Source organism: Phyllostomus discolor, chromosome 3 (genome assembly GCF_004126475.2).
Source record: "Phyllostomus discolor isolate MPI-MPIP mPhyDis1 chromosome 3, mPhyDis1.pri.v3, whole genome shotgun sequence".
NCBI classification, from domain to species: domain Eukaryota; kingdom Metazoa; phylum Chordata; class Mammalia; order Chiroptera; family Phyllostomidae; genus Phyllostomus; species Phyllostomus discolor.
In genome coordinates this window covers 104,964,940-104,986,117 of record NC_040905.2, presented here as the reverse complement: position 1 = coordinate 104,986,117, position 21,178 = coordinate 104,964,940, and the positions used below count along the sequence as shown (strand labels likewise).

At 40.1% G+C, this 21,178-nt stretch overlaps 1 protein-coding gene across 1 annotated transcript in view; it reads right to left on the bottom strand.

Moving 5' to 3' along the window:
• The window catches only part of TXNDC11 (thioredoxin domain containing 11), a 62,088-nt gene that overhangs the window by 2,873 nt on the left and 38,037 nt on the right, over window positions 1–21,178 (bottom strand). The window contains exons 6-11 of the mRNA XM_028519674.2: window positions 19,688–19,800; window positions 17,345–17,545; window positions 10,242–11,028; window positions 7,836–7,978; window positions 7,312–7,421; window positions 3,742–3,822 (exon numbers count right to left, since the gene is read on the bottom strand). Of these exons, the coding sequence (XP_028375475.1) occupies window positions 3,742–3,822; window positions 7,312–7,421; window positions 7,836–7,978; window positions 10,242–11,028; window positions 17,345–17,545; window positions 19,688–19,800 (1,435 nt within the window). The remainder of the gene's footprint in view (window positions 1–3,741; window positions 3,823–7,311; window positions 7,422–7,835; window positions 7,979–10,241; window positions 11,029–17,344; window positions 17,546–19,687; window positions 19,801–21,178) is intronic.

Sequence of the window (21,178 nt, the reverse complement as noted above, 5' to 3'; positions counted from 1 at the left end):
AAGAAGATAAAGAAAAAACATGTATAGTAAAAGGATAGCAAACTCACAATTATTAACAACCACACCTAAAGCAAAACCAAAAGAAACTAAGCAAACAACTAGAACAGGGACAGAACCACAGAAATGGAGATCACATGGAGGGTTAGCAACAGGGGAGTGGGAGGAGGAGAGAGGGGGGAAAAGGTACAGAGAATAAGTAGCATAGATTGTAGGTTGAAAATAGAAAGGGGGAGGGTAAGAATAGTATGAGAAATCTAGAAGCTAAAGAACTTATAAGTATGACACATGGACATGCCTAAAGGGGGGGATATGGGTGGGAGAGGGTGTACAGGGTGGAGGGGAGTAAAGGGGGAAAAATAGGACAACTGTAATAGCATAATCAATAAAATATATTTTTAAAAAAAGAACTTGTCATTTAATTGTCTGATGAGCAAAATTTCTACCACGGATATATTTCCCTGTGTATACACAACCTGGCTCAATACATCAAAACCACCCACTTGACACATGAGGTGGACAAAGGTTATTGTTGCCTTCTGAGGGAATGTAGGTTAAGAACAGGGGCTGAGGCACCTGCCCAGGACCAACTTGCAGCAGGGGTACTGCTCACTGCCAGGAGCTCCCAGACAAGTGGTTTCTCTGTGCCTCTGCACTGCCCCATCTGTAAATGGGTAACAAGGTACCATCTCCCTCACAGGACTGCTATAAGGATTACATGAGTTACCCAAATGCTCAGTGAATGCTAGCTTAAAAAAAAAATCACATTGTTCCTTAAAAAAAAAATAAATAACCCAGAAACCATTCATTAAAAGCTTGTACACTCTCTCTACACAAAAGGCCAGTGGTGAGATACCTAAGAAAAGACAAATGGTGTTCTATTAATGGGTAGTCCTTTCCCTAGGAAATAAAAATCACAGGGAAATTAAAACCAGATATACCCCATTATATACAATAGTTATGGAAACTTTCAGGTAAATGGAATAATTTCAAACATTTTGAGGGTAAAGTATATAACCACACCTGCCTTTAAAGCAGTTTCCTTAACATGTAAGCTTTCTTCAAGTGGGGCCACCCAGCCATTAGATCAACAACTAAAACCATCCTGGCCTTTGCAAAATGCGCAAGGAACAACAAGCAAAAGCTGATCTGCTGCTAAGTCTGCAGCACAAATCTGGGATAGGGCAGACAGTAAATGTGAATTACCCCCCCCCCCCACCAGGAAAGAGGTGCTGAGACACCTGTGTATCTGGAGACAGTTATAGGACCAAAAATGGCATTTCTAAGCATGCCATTTTAGAGTTCCTGGAGCAATCACCATGAATCTACCTATGGGTGTGCTAAAATGCTTCCAAACTTTTTAGAAGTAGCAAGGACACAAAGTGTTAATAAACTGTTCCCAAGAAAGTAATCACTTTGAAAGTGTGGAGGCAAAGGTCCCAGTGTTTGTCTGACCCTCCTCCAGATTCAGTAGTAACATGTTCATGCACCTCTGGCATGGAAAAGGCCAAATATAAAAATGACAGATGAGGTGTATGGTATCTACTCTAAAGAAGACACTATCATACTGAGGGAGGGTGGGCTGCTCCTGTGAAGAAGTGAGGTCCTTCCCCAGGGGACCCATTAGAGTGAACTACCCCCTTCTCATCCAGCACCTGTTTTGAAATGTCACGGAGTGGTGGAAGGAAAAGTGGCTCTATGATGCCCCTGAAGAGGAAGGCTGGCCTGGCCAGGAGCAGGAGGCAGCCCAGGTTGCACACTGTGGCAGAGGACAAGCTCTTTCATGTGGTTTTCTTTCATTATTATAAAATAAGATGTGCTCACTATAGACAATTTGCAAAAAATCTAAAAACCATCTAAGAGGCACCCCTGGATCACTTGTAATCCTCACTCCTCCAAAATAATCATTGATAACATTTGACCTCTTTTCTTCCCTTATGTACACCTTTTAACCAGTTCAAATTTATATTTTATCAAAACACATATTTTTATATTCTTTTCACCAAAAATAACATAAGCATGTATATGTGAAAAAGTCTCATTTACATCTTATCAGTCTTTTTCATCTTCTCTTTTGCAAGATCTGTCAGCTCATATACTTTGCCCATTTACCTTCTGAGTAAACTGAACACTCTCTTTGAACCAGCTTATAAGGAGCTTACTTCACACCTATCATTTATTTTGAGAAAATAAGAAAAATTCCACTCCAAAGCAGTAATACTTTTCATTAAAATAGAACTGGACAGTCTTTTCATTTTTAGTATTTACCTTCTTGATTTTTCAATTCAAGGAAAATAGTAAAGGGAATCAGTGAGCCCAATGTGGGTCTGCTGAACAATGTCACCTCCATGCTGACTATATCAGACAACATTAGAATAAAAGGCACTCAAGCCAGACTTAGACCCCCAAACACACAACCCTAAGTCTCTATGTCTTCCCCTGTCTATCTCAATACATATTCATGGATTCTAGGTGCTGATAACTTCTTTATGCAAAGGCCAGTGCTGGACCTTATGACTTTAATACTCTTCTAAGCTGTGTTTGGATTCCAAAATTATGCCCCATTAAACTTCATGCCCAACTTGTGCCCCACATAGATGAAACTGCTAGTGTTATTGTCCACAATTCCATGACTGTGTGGCTCTTTAAAGCTTCTTAGAAAGAAAAAGGCTCATCATGACAAATCAGCAATAGAACAGGGTGAGTCACACTCTGTTTTTAGTGTGTGATTTGACAAGACCCTGCTACCACAGGAAGTATTCCAGAAAAAATTCTTTGTAATAAAGAGGAAAAAACAAGGAAATGATTCAATATATATGAAGGAAGCACTCTCCTGGTGAAACACGAAAACACGGCAGTGGCTGCAATAAATGGTAAAAGTGAGTTTGGGAAATAAAAGCAGTAAATGTCACATGTGAGTTAGGAACCTCAGCAAGTGTTTTTCTCCAGTAAAGGTATTGTCAAAGATATGTAACTGGGTCTCCAAGGACCCACCCTTTTAAAAACAAAATGGAATCTGTAAAAAGGGAGAGAACATCTGGTTTATTGGCTTTGAAAGGCCAAGAGTTAGTTTCCCTTTGTACCAAAACATCCGCATCCACATTCGCTAATTGCCAAGTCTCGTCTCCTTGGCTAGTGTCCTGCCCCTTCTTGCTGGGCTTTCAGGGTAGTTGGAATAATCACAAAACTTGCTGGAGTACCACTCAGACAAATGTGAGGAGATCCAGGTGACAACCGTGTGGTGGACATTCACAGAAGTCTGCACACCTGGGAAGAAGGCTCCTTGACCCCTATTTCTTCCTTGCACAAGAGGAACAAGGTAGTCATGGGCAGGGCTCAATGAGAAATGACACATGAGAAAGCTTGTGCAGGTAGGACCAAGACCCCCTGTAAGGCTCATCAGATGCTTGTTGTTTCGCCCCACAGAAATGTGGTACTCTCTGTTGTCAATCCTGGCATCTACTGTATGCTCATTAAGGCCAAGAAAGCTAATGAGTTCTAATGGTGACACCTATTCTCGTGTAAAACACACTCTGGGCAGACTTCTTTCAAAACGACACCACAGCTGTACTGTGACACTTTGGCCTTTCATCCCTAATGGCACATTTTTTGAATGATACATCTTATTCAAAATAGTTTAGTAATAACTAATGATTTACATTTCACTTCTATGAGTATCTTAAATGCATTTCATTTTCAGCAAAAGAATGCCACCTGCCTAAGTATGAAAAAAATCTGCATTACCTGTTACAGGGAAAAAATAAAACAGTAGGAAGACGGTCAACCATAAATTCCCAAGGAAGATCATTCTGAGATACATCAATCCTAGAAAATGGAAAGAACAGAAAAAGTAAAAGACTTGCCAAGAAACTACAATCTGAAAGAACCTTCTCAAATAACTGAAGAACCTAGACCATTTTTAACTGAAGAATCTACAGCATTTTCTGCAACCAGCCTTCTCAGTAAGTGCACCATCAGGTTTAAGTTGGGCACAGCTCATGCAGGAAGCACTGATACTTCCTGACATGAATCTTCCCACTTCACTTACTGAGTGGATATGTAATGTCCTGAAAGTAAAAATGAACTTCCCAAAAAACGCCTCACTAACACCTCAGGAGTAGCACACCTACTTGATGAGATCTGAGTAAGTACTTTAATCCCTGAATTAGCTCTGGAAAAACAAGGGAAATGACTGTACAAAATATATCAAGCCTATCTGAAGATTGAAGAAAACTGGAAAAGAAATACTATACTCTATTTAATATTTTGTAAATCTGGATGCAGGCCCCAAAAGGTGTATTTTATCTTAGCAGATTTAAAATTAATTTTGTAAAAACAGAAAATGACATCTGTGCTAAATTACCCAACCTACCTGTGTTTACTTACTACTGAACTAGGTGGTAGCTCCTCTTGCAGCTGGCTATGAGCAGGACATGCATGCAACAGGGCCCCCACCCCCCAGGGGCTGCTCAGATGGAGCAGAAAGAACATCCTAGAAGGAGGGAACCAGTAGAGGGCTGCTCAGCCCTACTTTCACAAATACTGCATACAAAACATGGAAATGTTCTGACTCATTAACTTGACAGAAGTTTTCAGAAAGTATTGGGGAAGGCAGGATGAGTGCCATGCATTTGTCCAAAAGGATGAAATTCATTTAAAAAAATGACATAACCAAATTATAATAATTTTAAACAGTTTTACTAATAAAACAACACTCCTGCCTACCTAAAACATTAGAGTTCCATTTTTTAAACAAGTGGTATCAAACACTTTATTCTATAATCAAATATGTTTTTCCTCCTGATTTTTACTTCAAAGAAAGACCAAACTTTAAAATTAACCATATATTTCATCCACTACCTCCCTTCAATTACTTGTATGCAAAGCACTGTTCTAGTGAGTGGGTAAAAATCCAAGCACCTGCTCAAACATAATTTACTTAACATTCTTCTACTGCTGGATGTAAATAATGTTGCCATGCTTCTATGGAAGTCCTATTTCCTTAGTTCCCCAAAGTGAAATTAACTGGGTCAAAAATGTATAACCATTTTTGTGATTTCTTACAATGTTGCTAAAATGGTTTCCAAAAAGGTTATGCCAATTATTAGCTACATCTGACTGTGCTAATTTCACTTTGTTTTATCAAAGATTCTGTCACTTCAAAGCATTTGTTAATTTAGTAGGTATAATGGTACATTGTTATTCTTTCAATTTACATTTATTAGATTACAATTTCCCCAGTTTGTTTATTCTCCTCTTACATGAAAAACCTACTCATGTCATTTCTTCACAGTGGAATCCCTCTTAGCTGTTTCTCCACCTTGTCCCCAATTTTTTTTTATTGTGGTAAAATGTATGTAACATAAAACTTACAATCTTAACCATTTCTAAGTACACATACAGTTCAGTGGTATTAAGTACATTCATATTGCTGTGCAACCATCATCTTGCAAAACAAAACTCTGTTACCCATTAGCTCCCGTTCCTCCCATCCCTGCAACTCCTGACAACCAACATTCTGCTTTGTCTCTATGAGTGAGACTACTCTAGGTGCCTCAAAGACCACACAGTATATGTCCTTTTGTGTCTTATTTCACCTAGCATTAATGTATTCAAGGTTCACTCATGTTGTAGCATGTGTCAGAATTCCCTTCTTTTTAAAGCTGACCAGTTTCCTTTCAACAGTTTCTTAAACCATTTTAGTTTTTCAGGGTCTGGAGTATGGACACCTGATTCTGAATTCCAGTCCCTCATTTACATGCTGTGTAACTCTGAGCAAGTTACCTAATCTTTCTGCACCCCAATTTCCTCCTCAGTAAAAAGAGAATGATACTCATATCTGTTTCACTGTATGTTCTGTGGATTAAGTCATAATATGTACATATAAAAATTTCTCAGCACTGTAACTCCTCAAATTTGGTTCTAATCAGCATTTATAACATATAAGAAGTGAAATATACAAAGTCTGCCCCCCCAAAATCCAGCCATTGTTAATATGATGAGAACGGTTTGCACCACACTGATATACCCTGGCAGTGAAGAAGAGTAGATGGAATGCACATGCATGAACAATGACAACTTCCCTGTTCTAGTCAGTGGGGGCAGTAGACACCACTGAGTGAGCATGTGTACTGTGTGGCTGTCACATTCAAAATGACAGCGAGTACAGCAATGAATCTACGTCAAATTTTGTGTTAAGCTGGAATATTCCGCCATGGAAACTATTCAGATGATTCAGAAGTCTACAGCTATGGGCATTTAGTGACTGGCAGCTTCATCATAACAATATGCCTGCTCACACATCATGTCTAGTGCAGAATTTTTTGCATAATATCAAATCACCCAGGTGACTTAACCTCACTGCAGCCCCGATTTGGCACTCTGAGACTTCTCGCTTTTCACAAAACTAAAATCACCTTGGAAAGGGAAGAGATTTCAGACTGTCAATTAGATTCAGGAAAATACGACAGGGCAGCTGATAGCAATTGGGAGAACTGTGAGAGGTCCCAAGATTCCCACTTTGAAGAGGACTAAGGCATCATTGTTCTATGTACAATGTTTCTTATATCTTCTTCAATAAATGTCTCTATTTTTCATATTACATGGCTGAATACCTTCTGCACAGACCTTGTATATGCCATAAAATACAACTCTTGTCCTTTTTTAGTCTGTTTTCCTATTTATTTATATCTAAAAATTTCCCCCAAACTGCTTACTACCTTAACAAAAACTCTTTGTCTTGTTCTTACAGAACAATAATTTAATTTTTTTGTTTACTAAAGAGCCCACAAACAGTATCTACAGAATCACAAAAATAGCACACGTGGATACCAACCAATCTTTCCTTTTCATTTATGAATGAGGAAAAAAACAAGGTCTGGTGGAAAGATTTACTCCAGGTCCCAGGGCTGGCTGGCAGCACATCAGGGACTGGCCCCCTTTAACTGAGCCAAGGCCCCAGTGCTATGCAACTCCTGGGCACTCTTCCCGTGGTATTATAGGAAGCTGGCCACTCCAGAGGGCTGTTCTAGCTCCCAGGTCAGCACTGCTCCCACATAACTGCACTCACACTCCTATGAATTAAATCAGGGGTATACACACTCAACATCATGGAAAAAACACTCAGAATCCGTCTGGAAATCTTTGGTTTCAATGAGGTTTTGCTCATGACTTTAAGCTGACAATTAAATTCAACCAAATCTTTCCCAAGGTTAATGAAAAAATGGGCAGACCCTTGAAAACCATATGGCTAAGATGTAAGAAAGAGTGAAGTCAAGAACACAGCTCAAGGCACTGTAGAACAGGCTTCCTTACCTTGCCACAGTGATTGTATCTGCTGGCAGGAGGCGAGCTAGCTGGATGAAGACGTGATTGAGGGATGGACAGAAGCCACACCACTGTGCATAATAAAGCAGCAAAACATCCTGTGGGAAGGGGGAAATTGGCTGTGACTGGTGCCTGGGAAATAGCTTCTTGGGCCCTCAGTCTGCTTAGAACCCAGTAGGCATTCAATAAATGCTGCATTATATATATATCTATCATATATATATATATAATTTATATATTATATATATATAAATTTTATATATATATAAAATTTATATATAAATTATAGTGAAAAAATTGATTGTCAGATTTTTCCAGTTATGAGCTTTGCCTTCTTAAGGTCATTTTGCAATTAGAAAAGCCCATGTAATTCACACATGTTCTGTAATAAGACTGTCACATGGTTAATCTTCTATATATCAAAACCAACTGCTCACCCCAAGAATTACAGCTTTAGAAATAATTTAACAGGGATAAATGGCTTGATTTTTGCCTCTCTCATGATTCCGTACCTGCTTTTGAAGGACTACTTCCCAAAAGGTATCAGTTGTCACTTCAGTGATTAAATGCTGAGAAGGGAACTGGGCAGAGTCACTTCCAATAAGATGCCTTTTCAAGGGACTGTAGAGAATGCTGAAGTTTTGAATAAAAGACTCTAAAAATAAAGAGAAAATGAGATCAACTCTTCTCTAAGTACAAGGAGAGTGACCTACTTTAAACTCTACCTTTTAAAAATTAGGATGGCTTGACAGGTTCACATTTTTAGCAGTTCACCTGCATGCAAAACACTGAGCCAAGATGCCCAGGGTAGCACCACGTTTTAGCCTTGGTGTTGTGAATTCAGCAGACAGTAATTTAGATAACAAGACACCATACATTGTTAGATGCTCTCATATTCAGACTAGGAATGCTATCCTGTTTTATCTTAACAAGACTGGTCCACAAATAGACACCAGAGATTGTTTAAATTATCAATATGCCACAATCTTTTAAGAGATTTCAACCTACAATACTAAGACCTTTAAGTATAACTACAAATGTAATAATTGCACCATTCTACTATAATGTATTAGGTATTTAATACTAGTTAATTTGAGGACAAGGAGCTATGATTTTTGTTTCCTTTATTGAAAGTCTTCAGGTTTCTTAAAATGTTAGAAAAATAAACTCAATTATATTTAGCAGAAAAGCACATTAAAAAACCCATAAATAATCCAAAAACCTAACTTGAACCAACAGTATTACCCTCCCCACAAATGCCACTGTATTATCTGAACTAACAATAATCTGAGTTCCACTTCTTTTTCTTTCATCTAACTCTCTCCATTTGGAGGTCCAAATTAACAATACAATGTTCTGCAGAGGGAGAGGAAGTAAAGAATGTCATATGAATACTAAAGAGAATTCATTACTAGCACTGAATAACACTTTGCTGGCTATGTTTTTGAAACATAAGACAAAGAATTATTTGCTAATCTGCATGAGGCTTAAAGTCTGAGACTTCCCCAGAGACAGGTGATTTAAGAGTCAACACTCAAAACCAACAATGATACCTAGTAGACTTTTTTAAACAAGGACCCCTACACATTTTGTCACCAACTACAGGACAAAGAATTAAGCTCAATGTTTCAGAATAAATAGAGAAAATGAAAAGAAACCTTAAGAAGGCTTCTTTCAGATTATGCTTAAATTCAAAATGAACACATTATGAACTCACTGAATGCTTGAGTATAACTGAACAAAATTCAGGAAAATCCAATAAACACTTACTTAAAAAATAAAGGCCTGTTTCATTTTAAGAAAACTCAGTACACCAAAATCTAACTTGAGAAAACATGAACTAGAAACAATTTGTAAAATTAATAGAGTATGCACTTCATAGAGTAACTGGTCACAGGGTCCTTTAAATACTCAGAAGACTTTGTGTTTATAATATATAATTTGATTTAGAACAAAATGAGTATTTACATAAACCTTTTCAAATGTGTCTAATGTGAGAAAGAAGCTTCACCTAGACTTTTAAAAAGACAGCTGAAATGACTGTTATTTAGGGGCTCTGAGTTTACTGTTATTGCCATACTTTCTAAAACTTGAAAACAAAAAGGTTTCCTTCCCTACCAAATTCCTCTTGTCTCCCTCCATTTGGCAAACACCAACTTTCCCCATGTTTCCAATGAGGCTGAACTAACATGGCTTTTGAATTCTCACTTCCTGATGTGTACATCAAGGATGTCAGCACAGTCCTGGGAATAGGGCAGTGTGGGTTAGATACTGCAGCAGACAACCCCCAAGCAGCCCCAAGGGCAATCTCTTCTATACTCGGATCTTACCTCCCAAAAAAGTGTTTCTTGCTGGTTTGCAAACTGACACTTGGTTGTTACAATCTAGGTATCCAAGCTCATAGCAGCATTTCCCAACCCTTATAAAATAGCAACACAACAAATTAGGCCTTGACACATACATTTAGATCTCTGACACAAAAAAGGAATACCGGCAGTTCGATTGTTTCACTGCTTTCTGTTTAAGTTTCTTGAGAAAAAAGCTGCTGTTAGGACTCACATTCATCAGCCCCTTGGGACATTCACACTAGAACTGTCACAGTGGCCAGGCTCCCGACTGCAGCTCTCCCAACCTTAGAAACATGATAGATGCTGCCAATCTAGCACGTAGGACTCTTATCCTCCAAGGGCTAAATTACCAACTTACCCAAAATTTGGAGCTAGAAAATCTCTATTTCATTTAATAGACAAAATTAGCTTCTTGTAAATTATGACCAATTGTAGCCTAAATATTTCAAGTGACGCCCATGACCAAATGTAATGAGATTCCCTAGGTAAAAGTTACCTATGAAATTATGCAAACTTATTTTGAAATTATGCAAACTTATTTTGCCTGGGGAAGTAAAGTGTCTACAGTACCTAGGGTGAACTTCATAAGAGCTTGATTTGGATCCAAGATATAGTGAGACTCTTCTTTTACATCAACAATTGCAGCAAATTCTTTCACCCGAGTGGTGCTAGGAGCACCCAGTCTTTCTGCATATAACCAAAACAAATTTGAATCCAACAGGTAGAGGTTCAGGGTCTTGTTGGTTCTGCAGCTCAGGCCTGTGAAGTTTGTGCTGTTCATGTCCACTTCAGGAAAGACATGCCTGTTCTCCTCAATGTGAGGAATGGAGCCTGGGGTATCAACCTCACATTCCTTCTCAAGGGAAGAAAATGCAATGTTTGGGAATTTGAAGCCATCTGGTTCAGAATCAATTAAGCCTGTCATACCCCTGTTTATGGTCTTACAACATGCAGTGTAGTAGCTGAAAGGGCTGTAGGAACTCAGAAAATTGCTACACTCCATGCTATCTGATATCACATGATAAAAGGCCTGCTCCTTGAGGTAGAAAGAATCCAGAGCTGCTGCCATCTCAAGGAAGCTGCACTGTGGCACGCTGACTGAGCTAATGCCCACGGCTGTCTGGTTGACACACAGTTCACAGACATTGTGGGTCCTAGAGATGGAGTGCCACTGGGGCAGCACCACAGTATTACAGCAGGGGGATACTGTTATCAGTGGTGGGTCCAGAAGCTGGGCTGGGGGCTCAGGTGCCAAAGACTTGAACACTGGGGCATCCACTCGCTGCAGGTGCTGAAGGAGTCGCTCCACCACCTGGTCCCCGTGACAGTTGTTGTACTCCAAGGCCACTTCGGTGATCTGAAACATAGGGTGGAGTGCATGAGAGGTATGGGGATGACCAAGGGAGAGATTCTGTAGCTGTTAGCCTGGAAATCATTCTAATCTGATTCATAAGTAGGAATCCTGGCCAGAAGCATTGTGCCAAATAGGAAGCTGTCACACCAAAATCTATGAATAAAGAGACTTGGATTATTTTTCAGAACATATCATTCTGTTAACAAGTAGTGAATCAACTGCTTAGACACAAAAGGGGTCTTTAGGTAGATGTCTTAGCCTACCATATGACAAGAATGAAGCCTGGAAGGGTGAAGTGGCTCACCCCTATAATATACATCCAAGTTGCCAAAAAAATAGGAATGGAATTTAAATCTCAACTCCCAGCTGAGTGCATTTTCCATCTTTAAAACTCACCTACACGATTATCTTTCTTCATCTAACCCAACAGTCTAAAAACTTCCCAAGTATTTAATGAGTAGATCAAGTTATTTCATGCCATATATTTTTTCAAATAAATTCATGCCTCACAGGCTGTGAATTCATTCTGTTCCAACCCATAGTCATCCCTCTTGCCTTCCCCCATAACCTCTTCCTTCTCCTGTATGGATACATGGGCCTGTGTATCCTCTTCACCATCTTCAGGAAAAAGGCCATCATCAAACTGGAAAATCAGCTGATTCTCAATTTCTCTTCTGCATCACTGCAGGCCTCAAATCCAACCAGCATTGACTTCAGTTTCACAAAGCAGGCCCCTTGTCTGCATCCCCACGGCCACTGCCTCAATTCAGGCCCTTGAGTGTCACAGACCACCCTTTTCTTGCCTCTGTCTTAACTGAGCCTCCATACTGTAACCACTTATTTTTAAAAGTACAACCCTAAGCAAGAGACTCCTCTGACAAATGACATTCGATGGCTCCCTATTACCTGTAGCAGAAAATCTAAAAACAATTGGCCTATGTGTGCCTTTCCATTGCCATCTTACCCTCTTTAAACCAATCAAGGCCTTCTCACAATGCCATGCCTTTGGAGGCTTAGTCAGGACCTCCTCCATCTGACAAACCTCATTACCATCCTCAAGACCCAACACCAGGGTGGCTACTTCAGTAAAGCTATCCCTACCCACACCGAAAGAGTTGGGCTCTGCATCTTTAGGGTCCAGAAGCCCTTCCCAGAGATTCTCGTAAGTGTCTGCTGAGACACCCCTCTTCCCCACAAACTATGGATCTTCACGGGCAGGGATCACATTTGATTTATTCTGTTATCTGCAGATTCTAGTAGAGGGCCAGGCACAAAACAAATGCTCAGTAAACAAACACCTGGTAAACAAGTGGCACCTCAGGGTAAAGTACATGTTCCCATTTCCTGGTGAAATTAACCGCTTACCCTGAGATCAATATTAGCCATTTAAATTTACATTTCATTCCAAAACTCTTCCATTTCCAAACTGAGTATCTTTCACCACCCACTACTCACCCCAGTTTCATGAGAAAGACGAGTGAGTAAGTCATTATAATTCAAAATGTATTTACTCTATAAAATAGAATATGCTAACTTGGATCAAATCTTGCCAGTGAGTTAAAAGGTTAAGTCACTCAGGCTCTTGTTTCATTAAATATGTGTCTGTGTGTAAAATCCATTTAATGAGTGCTTTTCCAATTTCAAAAAAAAAAACCCCAAATTTTCTAACATATGATATTTGTATAGAGAGAGTTAATTCAAGACATATGCATTTGTACAGAAAAATGAATAATTTGAATAGTTCTTGGGCATAAAAATGGTCACTTTAGATGACAAACCGGTGTTTTGTTTCTTCCCCACACATAAACTTCTCAGCCCTTTTGGATAAGGCTCTGATGGCACACTACACTAACAAGGTCAGGCCTCCGCAATCCACAAAGAGCCCACCTGCCCTCTGGCCCCATCTGGTACTGCTTTATGTTCAAAGACACAACAGTACACTACCACTTCTACCCATGTCCCCCCAAAATCCCCAAATTCAAGTATTTACTGTAGTTTTTTTTTACAGAAAGTCTGAGTATATTAAGGACACCAAAATTCCTTTAAAAAATCATATTTCCTTATCTTTTTAATTCTTATCTCTCACAAAGAAGCATGTTAAGGATATTTTTAATTGAAGACAATACTTTTAATTGAAGACAGTATTTTGACTTCTGGTCAAGACGGAGGCATAGGTGAACACAGCTCGTCTCCTTGCACAACTACAACAAATGTTACAACTAAACTACAAAGCACCCATTACCCAGACTCATCAAAAAATTGAGCTGTATAGAAGTCCAACAACTAAGGAATTAAAGAAGTCACATTCATCCAGATGGCTATGAAGGCTGCAGGCACAGAAATGCAGAGAAACAGAGATACAGAATGCGTGGTCCCACATCCATGTGTGGAGGATAAAAATCAGGAGGGATACCTCAGGTGCGAGAGATCTCAGCCCCACACAAGACCACCCAGCCCAGGGTTCTAGTGCCAGGAAGATAAGTCCCCATAACTTCTGGATGCGAAAACCAGTGGGGTTTGGGGAGGAGGGAAGAAACTGCTGGAAGAAAAGGAAGATCAAGATATGAACACTAAAATGGCAATAAATTAATAACTAACAACAACTGAATCTAAAAAATAAACTAAGCAAACAAGCAGAACAGACACAGAATCATAGACATGGAGATCATTTGCAGGGTTATCAGTTGGAAGGAGAAGAATGGGGGAAAAGGTGCAGGAATTAAGAAGTACAAACTGGTAGGTACAGAATAAGACAGGGGGATGTTAAGAACAGTATAGGAAATGGAGAAGCCGAAGAGCTTATATTCATGACCCATGGACATAAACTAAGGGAGGAGGACTGCCAGAGAGAATGAAGGGGTACTGAGTGGAGGGGGCAACAGGGTAAAAACTGGGACAACTGTAATAGCATAATCAATAAAATATACTAAAAAAACTAAAATATTTTGCATAGAGTAATTCTCTTGAAGGATGAAGAATTCTTATTTTTTTCCTATAAAGTGAACCAGTTTTTACTTTCATATTCCTTTTACATAACAGGCAGTTTTGAAAATGCAGCTCAAGTTCCATCCCATACATAAATCACTTGATGTCATATTTAATTTCATGTGAATATTTGGCAAAAAACTTTAAATGTTTGTACTCAACTGCTTTATTCCATTTCTTTTTCTTTTTTAAAGGTTTATTTATTTACTTTTAGAGAGAGGGGAAGGGGAAGGAGAAAGAGAGGGAGGGAAACATCAATGTGCAAGAAATACATCGATCAGTTGCCTTTTGCATGCCCTGAACTGGGCACCTAGCCTGCAACCCAGGCATGTGCCCTGACTGGGTCTCGAACCAGCATCCTTTCAGTTCACAGGCCGGCGCTCAATCCACTGAGCCACACCAGCCAGGGCTTCATTCCATTTCTTTAATCAGAGAAATTTGTAAGTCTGAACAAGATAACCATACCTTTGCTTATAAGACTCACTGACTGTGAATGCCTCAAAGCAGAACTGTCAAAGCTGAGAACAAGTCACACAGACTGCTGGCTGTGGGAAGCATCTCTTTTGATAAGCACACTGAGATGTCTTATGACTTCTCTAGAACTCTAGGGGCCATGGCCTGATGCCGCATGCAGTGCAAACTGTGCGTTCCTAGTGGGGACTGGGCACATGTGTACATGCATCTGCCTGGTCTTAGACTGGGCCTCACAGTGTAGCCAACCACATCGCTGTCTCCTACTAACCCCCATTAAATTCCCCTCTACAGCTGCTCCAAACTTCCTTGCTTGGCAAGCCCCCAACTCTACTATCCTCACTCTGCAATGACCTCATTCTTTTCACAATGTAAGCTTCCTCGACTGTCTGCAGAAAGTTAGGCCTAAAGGCAGTAACAAAAAAAGAAGGATTTAAGGCTTGAACTATTTTGTGCTCACGGAGCTGATGTGTCTAAAAACAATGACTTCCAGTCAGTGTGTCACTGTTTCCCTGGTCACACTCCTCTCTTCCCACCCCCACCACCATCCAAGTTCAGAATCTTACTACTTCTTACTTTTTGGAACACTGCTATCAGGGAAACTTTAATAATAGTAAAACACATCTCTGCTGACGTGTCAGTGAGACTTTGGTAGTAGCTACAGTGAATGCTAAAGTCCTCCAAGAAGCACCCAAGGGCCTCTCTTCCAAAGTTTTTTTCCTGGGTCTTCTCCAACAGGCCATTTACAGAGGCCATACAACTTGTACTATTTCCTAAAACCTAAACCTGCTACAACTTCCCCACCCCTGTGCCTTTGCTCAAGCTGTTCTTTCTCATAAGTTTCTTTCTCTCTTTCTTCTTTCAGATTTTATTTACTTATTTTTAGAGAGAAGGGAGGGGAGGGAGAAAGAGAGGGAGAGAAACATCAGTGTGTGGTTGCCTCTCACGTGTCCCCCACTGGGGACCTGGCCTGCAACCCAGGCATATGCCCTGACTGGGAATCAAACCAGTGACCCTTGCTTCACAGGCCCGTGCTCAATCCACTGAGCTACACCAGTCAGGGCTCTCATAAGTTTCTTTAAACCCATCAAGACCCTGGCCACCACTGAAGGTCTATCTCAAATACTTGTCCCTCCCACAGCCGCTCCCAACCTCTCCCCTACCTAGTCTCCATTTTCCTGGGACATAAACCTTTCTTTCAATTCCTCCTGACCCAGGCCCAGGCCTCTGCCTTGATTTATAAGCAGGCTCTTGGTCCCCTATTGGACAAGCCTCTGAGACCATGATACCAGGGCTGTGTCTTCTCCACCTTTCTCCTCTGTGGCTCCCTGACATGGTGCTCAGTAAACACGTGCTAAACTGATCTGAAAGAGGCAACCATACTGCACAGAAAACTATACTTGCCAGGTAATCTCTAATACTGCTAAGATGTTACCTGGTTTTCAGCAACTTCAACCACACACAGGTTAAAGGAATCATTCACCTTACAGGAACACCATGAGCCCTGAGGAAAGGAGCCATTGGCAAAACTGTAATAAACAGAAGGTCTGGCCATGGAAAGAAGAGTCCAAGGGGAGATGAGGAAAAACATGCAGCTAGCAACAAAGGGCTAGAAAGCAAGTGCACTTTGCCAAGTGCCTCAACCCAACCACAACCGCCTGAACAGAGAAACTGGGCTCTGGTCACAAAATAGCACCCCACCCAGGACCCTGACATGCCCAAACCAGACAGGATAAAATTCTCCAGAAGGAAACTTTAAAACTTAAAGCAATAACCTATGCCTTGCTTGAAAACCCCACCTTTCCTACAACGAGCTTTAAAGTTCTTAATATTAGATGCAGTAAAGGCCTAGTAATTTGGAAGAGTGCTTTAGTTCATAAAATGTGTAGTGAAGATTTTCTAAAGAAATTAAGTCTTATTACTTCAAATCCTCCCTAGTCAAATCTACTTCATTTCTCTCTTCTTTCTTCCCCTAGGATAACAGCAAACATTCAGAATGCCCGCCAGCAGGGACAATAACTTTAACAAAGTGAAGGGTCTGACTAGACAAGAACCCTGCCTCCTCATTCCCTCTAGGCAGACCATTAGGCTCACATGGAGAGGCAGGGAGAGGCAGTGTCTGGTTAAGCTGGCTGGTGGTACACTGGCTGCCTGAAATTGGTTTTGGCCAAATTAAAGGAACCTTGAGGGAAGGAAAAAAAGAAAAACCCCAGTAAATCCAATTTAGCAATCCCAGGAGCTCTTTACTGATTGTTACTGCTTTCTCTAAGTGGCTTCAAATGTTCTGTGTATAAAATAAACTCACATACAGATAGAGTGCATATACCAAACAAGGCAGAAAAGGCAGGAGGGAGAGACAGACTCTAGCTATCTGCATGATAGGAAAGGTTTAAAAAATAAGGGATCCTAATGTCAGCACTGGTGCTCCTGGCTGTTGGATTGAGGAGGGCCAGAGCCAGCAGTCTGGCCAAACCCTCATAACAATAATGTCTCCTAGGCCACACTAAAGCCTGCCTGTGTTGCTGTTCATTCCCTCTGTCCTATTCCCTGACGTTAGTCATTAAAGGAAGAGGTACATGTGGTCCTTCTCTAAAAAGGCATAGTTTGGCTTCACTGTCCCCTCCAACTCACCGAGACCTGAGCAGCTGGCAGTAAATGTGGCCGGAGAAGCTTTGGTGGATCCTATCCTAGGCATGGGCTCTCCAGTTCCTTTATAGGAGAAAGGAATAATGCCATAGGAACACAGCTGCCACTCCTAGCAACCACTCAGCTACCAGTGGGAATTATTCTGAATATGGAATGAGCAAAGTCCAAGTAAACGAGATTTTCCTACTCCTATGAGTCTTACCATTAGGACTCTTACCTCATCTATTAAAGGATGACTTTCAGCTAAGGGATTAAAAGGTATAAATAAAAAAAGGGCTGGTCCTTTCTTCAGTTCATTATTCAGCAGGAGACTCTTTCCGCCATGCGGCCAGAGCCATCGAAGGAGCGTCTCTCGGTTTTCTAAGGCCCACTTATAGATATTCTCAGCTGTGTAGTTGATGACCTCCCTGGGAAAGACCTGTGAATGACAAACACACAGAGGATAAAAGGCAGGGCAGGATCAAAACACAATAGCACTGTCTTCAAGAGGCACAATGAACCCCACCACTTCACAGGTGAGGAAAATGAGGCTTAAGAGCAGTGACATGACCTGCCCCTACTTGTGCAGCTAACACCTAGCTCAACTTCTCCAGACAGAGCATTTCTGCACAAGTGGCTAGAAAAAGCAAAAGCAGTTGCAAGAGGTGACTTTCATATCATGTGATTTATCTTTTTCCCTTCAGACAGATAACTGATCAACAAGTAATTCTCCTTGCCTACTGCTGGCAGCATGGACCTCTACTACCCTTTCCAAGGGGAGCTATTGAATTACTTTATAAAATGAACAATGGATATCTAAGGAAAAATTATGGAGTCAAGGATCGCTCAGATTTTTAACTTGGTCCCTCCCAAAAGTTGGTTTTTAGGGGTGGGAATGGACCTTCCATTAGGGCAAAATTGTATCTGTTTTGCTCACCACATGACTAGAATAATGCCTGACACAGAGCTGAAACTCCATATTTGAATGAATCTATAAATGACCTAGAACTTGTACAAGGTCAAAATCACATATTATAGGTATAGAATGAAAAAAAGAGACACTTGAATTTTTTGCTTTTTCTATAACAACCAAAGTGTATCAACATAAAATCATCTTTGAAATTTCAATGATATAAATCACTAGGTTTGAAACAAAACTCCAACAAAAGTGCTTTGGAGGGTTCCACAAAGTGAGATGTTTCATGCCCTGCCCCCCCCAACACAGAGATTTAAATGGCCTCATAACAAAGATGTCCATTGCTTTTATTTTTTTTAATTACTAGTATCCCAATAATATTTCATTTGACAAAAGGAATTCTGCTGCTACATCAACCAACCAACCTTAAAAATTATGGAATTCATGCAGTAAACCCACCATATTTTTCAGTATCATTCCCACAGTCCTATCTTTTTCCCATTTATTTTAATTTCTTCCTTAGTGCTCTTTACTACAAATATTACATGTATTGGTTATATAGTATGTTATGAAAGAAGGATGAAAGGAAACGACAGATAGCAAAAGCAGATGAAGTTAGAAGCAGCTTAGGGGCACAAGGAGAGTGGGTGGGTGGCGGAGAGACAATCACATCAGTGATTCTCAAAGTGAGATGATGGGAGTTTGAAATAACGCACTCAAACATTATAATAAACTTTTTTTCGGAAAACACAAACATACATTTGATTTTTGGAATATAAACTATAAGAAGTAAAGCACAACATCTAGCCTACCAGAAATACTCAGAAGCCAGGGTGACTGGCAACCAAGGTGGTATCCCTGGAGAGCACCTAACCGTACCTACAAGGCACAAGACTTGTATGCTGAGCCAAGGGGAGCACAGATTTAAAGGGTTGGAGTCCCTGGGTATGGGGATACTGGTTTTCACTCGACCTTTAAGTAACTGACACTGTCAGTGAAGTTAGAGATAAAAAATACTTCAGAGAAATAAACTCTCAATGATGGGACTGAGGAAGTAACAATAAATAGAGTGGAAGCACATGACTAGCAGGATATGGGTCAAAAGCTCAGAAATAGCAAAGCTGAGGTTGGTCCACCAAAAGCAAATGAAATCAAGGAACAAAGACTACAATGGAAAACCAAGTCTCTCTGGGATGAGAAGCCATCAACTTCTCACTGTGACTTGACAAGAACTTCAAAATCCATGATATCAGCTGAGGAGAAAAGCATGTCATGTGACTACTCTTGATAAATGGAACCAAGGAACAAAGGACATTGCCCACTGGCAGCTTAAATTCTGAGACCATGAGCCCAGAGTAACAATTCTCCAACAGAGTAATTCTTCAATTTCATCCAAGAAGGAAAACTAACAAGGCTATCCCCAAACCTAAGAATATAAACAAAGAATTTCTAGATGTTAAATTCAAGATCCCTCTAATGCATGGTTCTTAACCAGGGGCATGGGCTCTGGAGTGGGATTGTAAAAACTCTCAGTTTGCATATAAAATCATGTGCACTTTCCCAGGGAGAGTGTCCATAGATTTTATCTAATTCTCAAAGAAGTCTATGACCTAAACAAGGTTAAGAACCACTGCACTAATATAAACGTGATTTCAAAATACTTACAAGTGATGTGTTGAAATGTCTATGTAAATACACACTTCCAGAGTGTACTAAGGATACCAGTTTCGCAAGATGTTTATTTGTGATAACCCCAAATCGTATTGTTCCTAGGTAATCTGAAACAGAAAATTTTCCTTTATTAAAGAAAAGGCCTATGCCTTAAAACAACCACAAAACCCAATGATCAAGTCTTGATGCACAAATTCCCCAGAGCAAAGCTCTTTTAGGTCACCTAGCCTAGACAGGGAAGGAAGAGGAGCTGAAGAAACCTCTTTGTGATACAGACCTCAAGCCTACTCCTAAGTAACATCTCTGACAATCAATCACCTGCACTGTTTCTGTCCATCTGTGCTGATCCGATCTCATTCCCCACCCTGACACCCAGGCATATGCTGTTTTCTCTCTGTCTGGAACTTCCATGGCTAGTTCCTTCTTATCATTCAGATTTCAGTTCTGACCCTACCTTCTTTGACACACCTTCCCTGACGACCCCATCTCAGGGCAAATACTCAGAGCGTAAGGTCTGTAAGGAAAAACTGGGGCTACTACCCCACTCAGGTACTCTCTCTACCATTACCCTATTTTTCAATAGCACTTACTAACATCTACATAATTTCTTGACTTATTTAGATTTTCTTTGGTCCAACTTCCTCTTAAGTTCTGTGGAATGAGAAACCTGGTTTATTGCTATTACCTCAACATCTACAGCAGTGCTTGAGTATATGATAAGAGATCAATAAATGAATGAATCTAGTATATACAAATAACTCATACAAATTAGTAAGAAAAAGAAAAAGCAGTTAAAAATGGACAAGTCACAGAAAATGTTAATAGCTAATAAATACATAAAAATATATTCAACCTCACTATTTCAAAGGAAAGCAAATTAAAATACCACTTTTACCCTCTGACTGCCCAAAATTTGAGACAGGAAGTATCAAGTGTTGATGATCAAGAGAGAAATGAGTACTCTGATAGAATGCAGGTGGAAAAGGTAAAATGGCAGCCACTAGGAAAAGCAATGACACACGCTGTACTGATCACAATGACACAAGGACAGAGACTATAGCCCCACAATTCCACTTCTTAGCATCCACATGTGCACTAAGAGCCACAGGTGAGGAGAGTCACCAAGAAATACTCTGCAGATGTTAAAAACAATGGGACAGGGCTATTAATAAAACATGAATAGATTTTAAAGACATATGTGAGTAAAAAAAGCAAGCTAAGGAAAGAAAAAGTACACCTTTTATTTTAAAAAGAAATAAAAAAACTCACACTTACAAAACAACATTTTTTTTCCTTCAGGCACATACATTTAGAAATGTATAAAATATCTCAAAGGATAATAAAAGTAGTTTTGTGTAGGGGAATGGAAATCACAATGGATTTTATCCTTATGTGTTAAGCTTTCTCACCCCAAGGAGTACATGTAATCTGATAGCTGTGTGATTAGAAATGGACTTAAATCTTTAATGCTAAAGGACGGTGGAT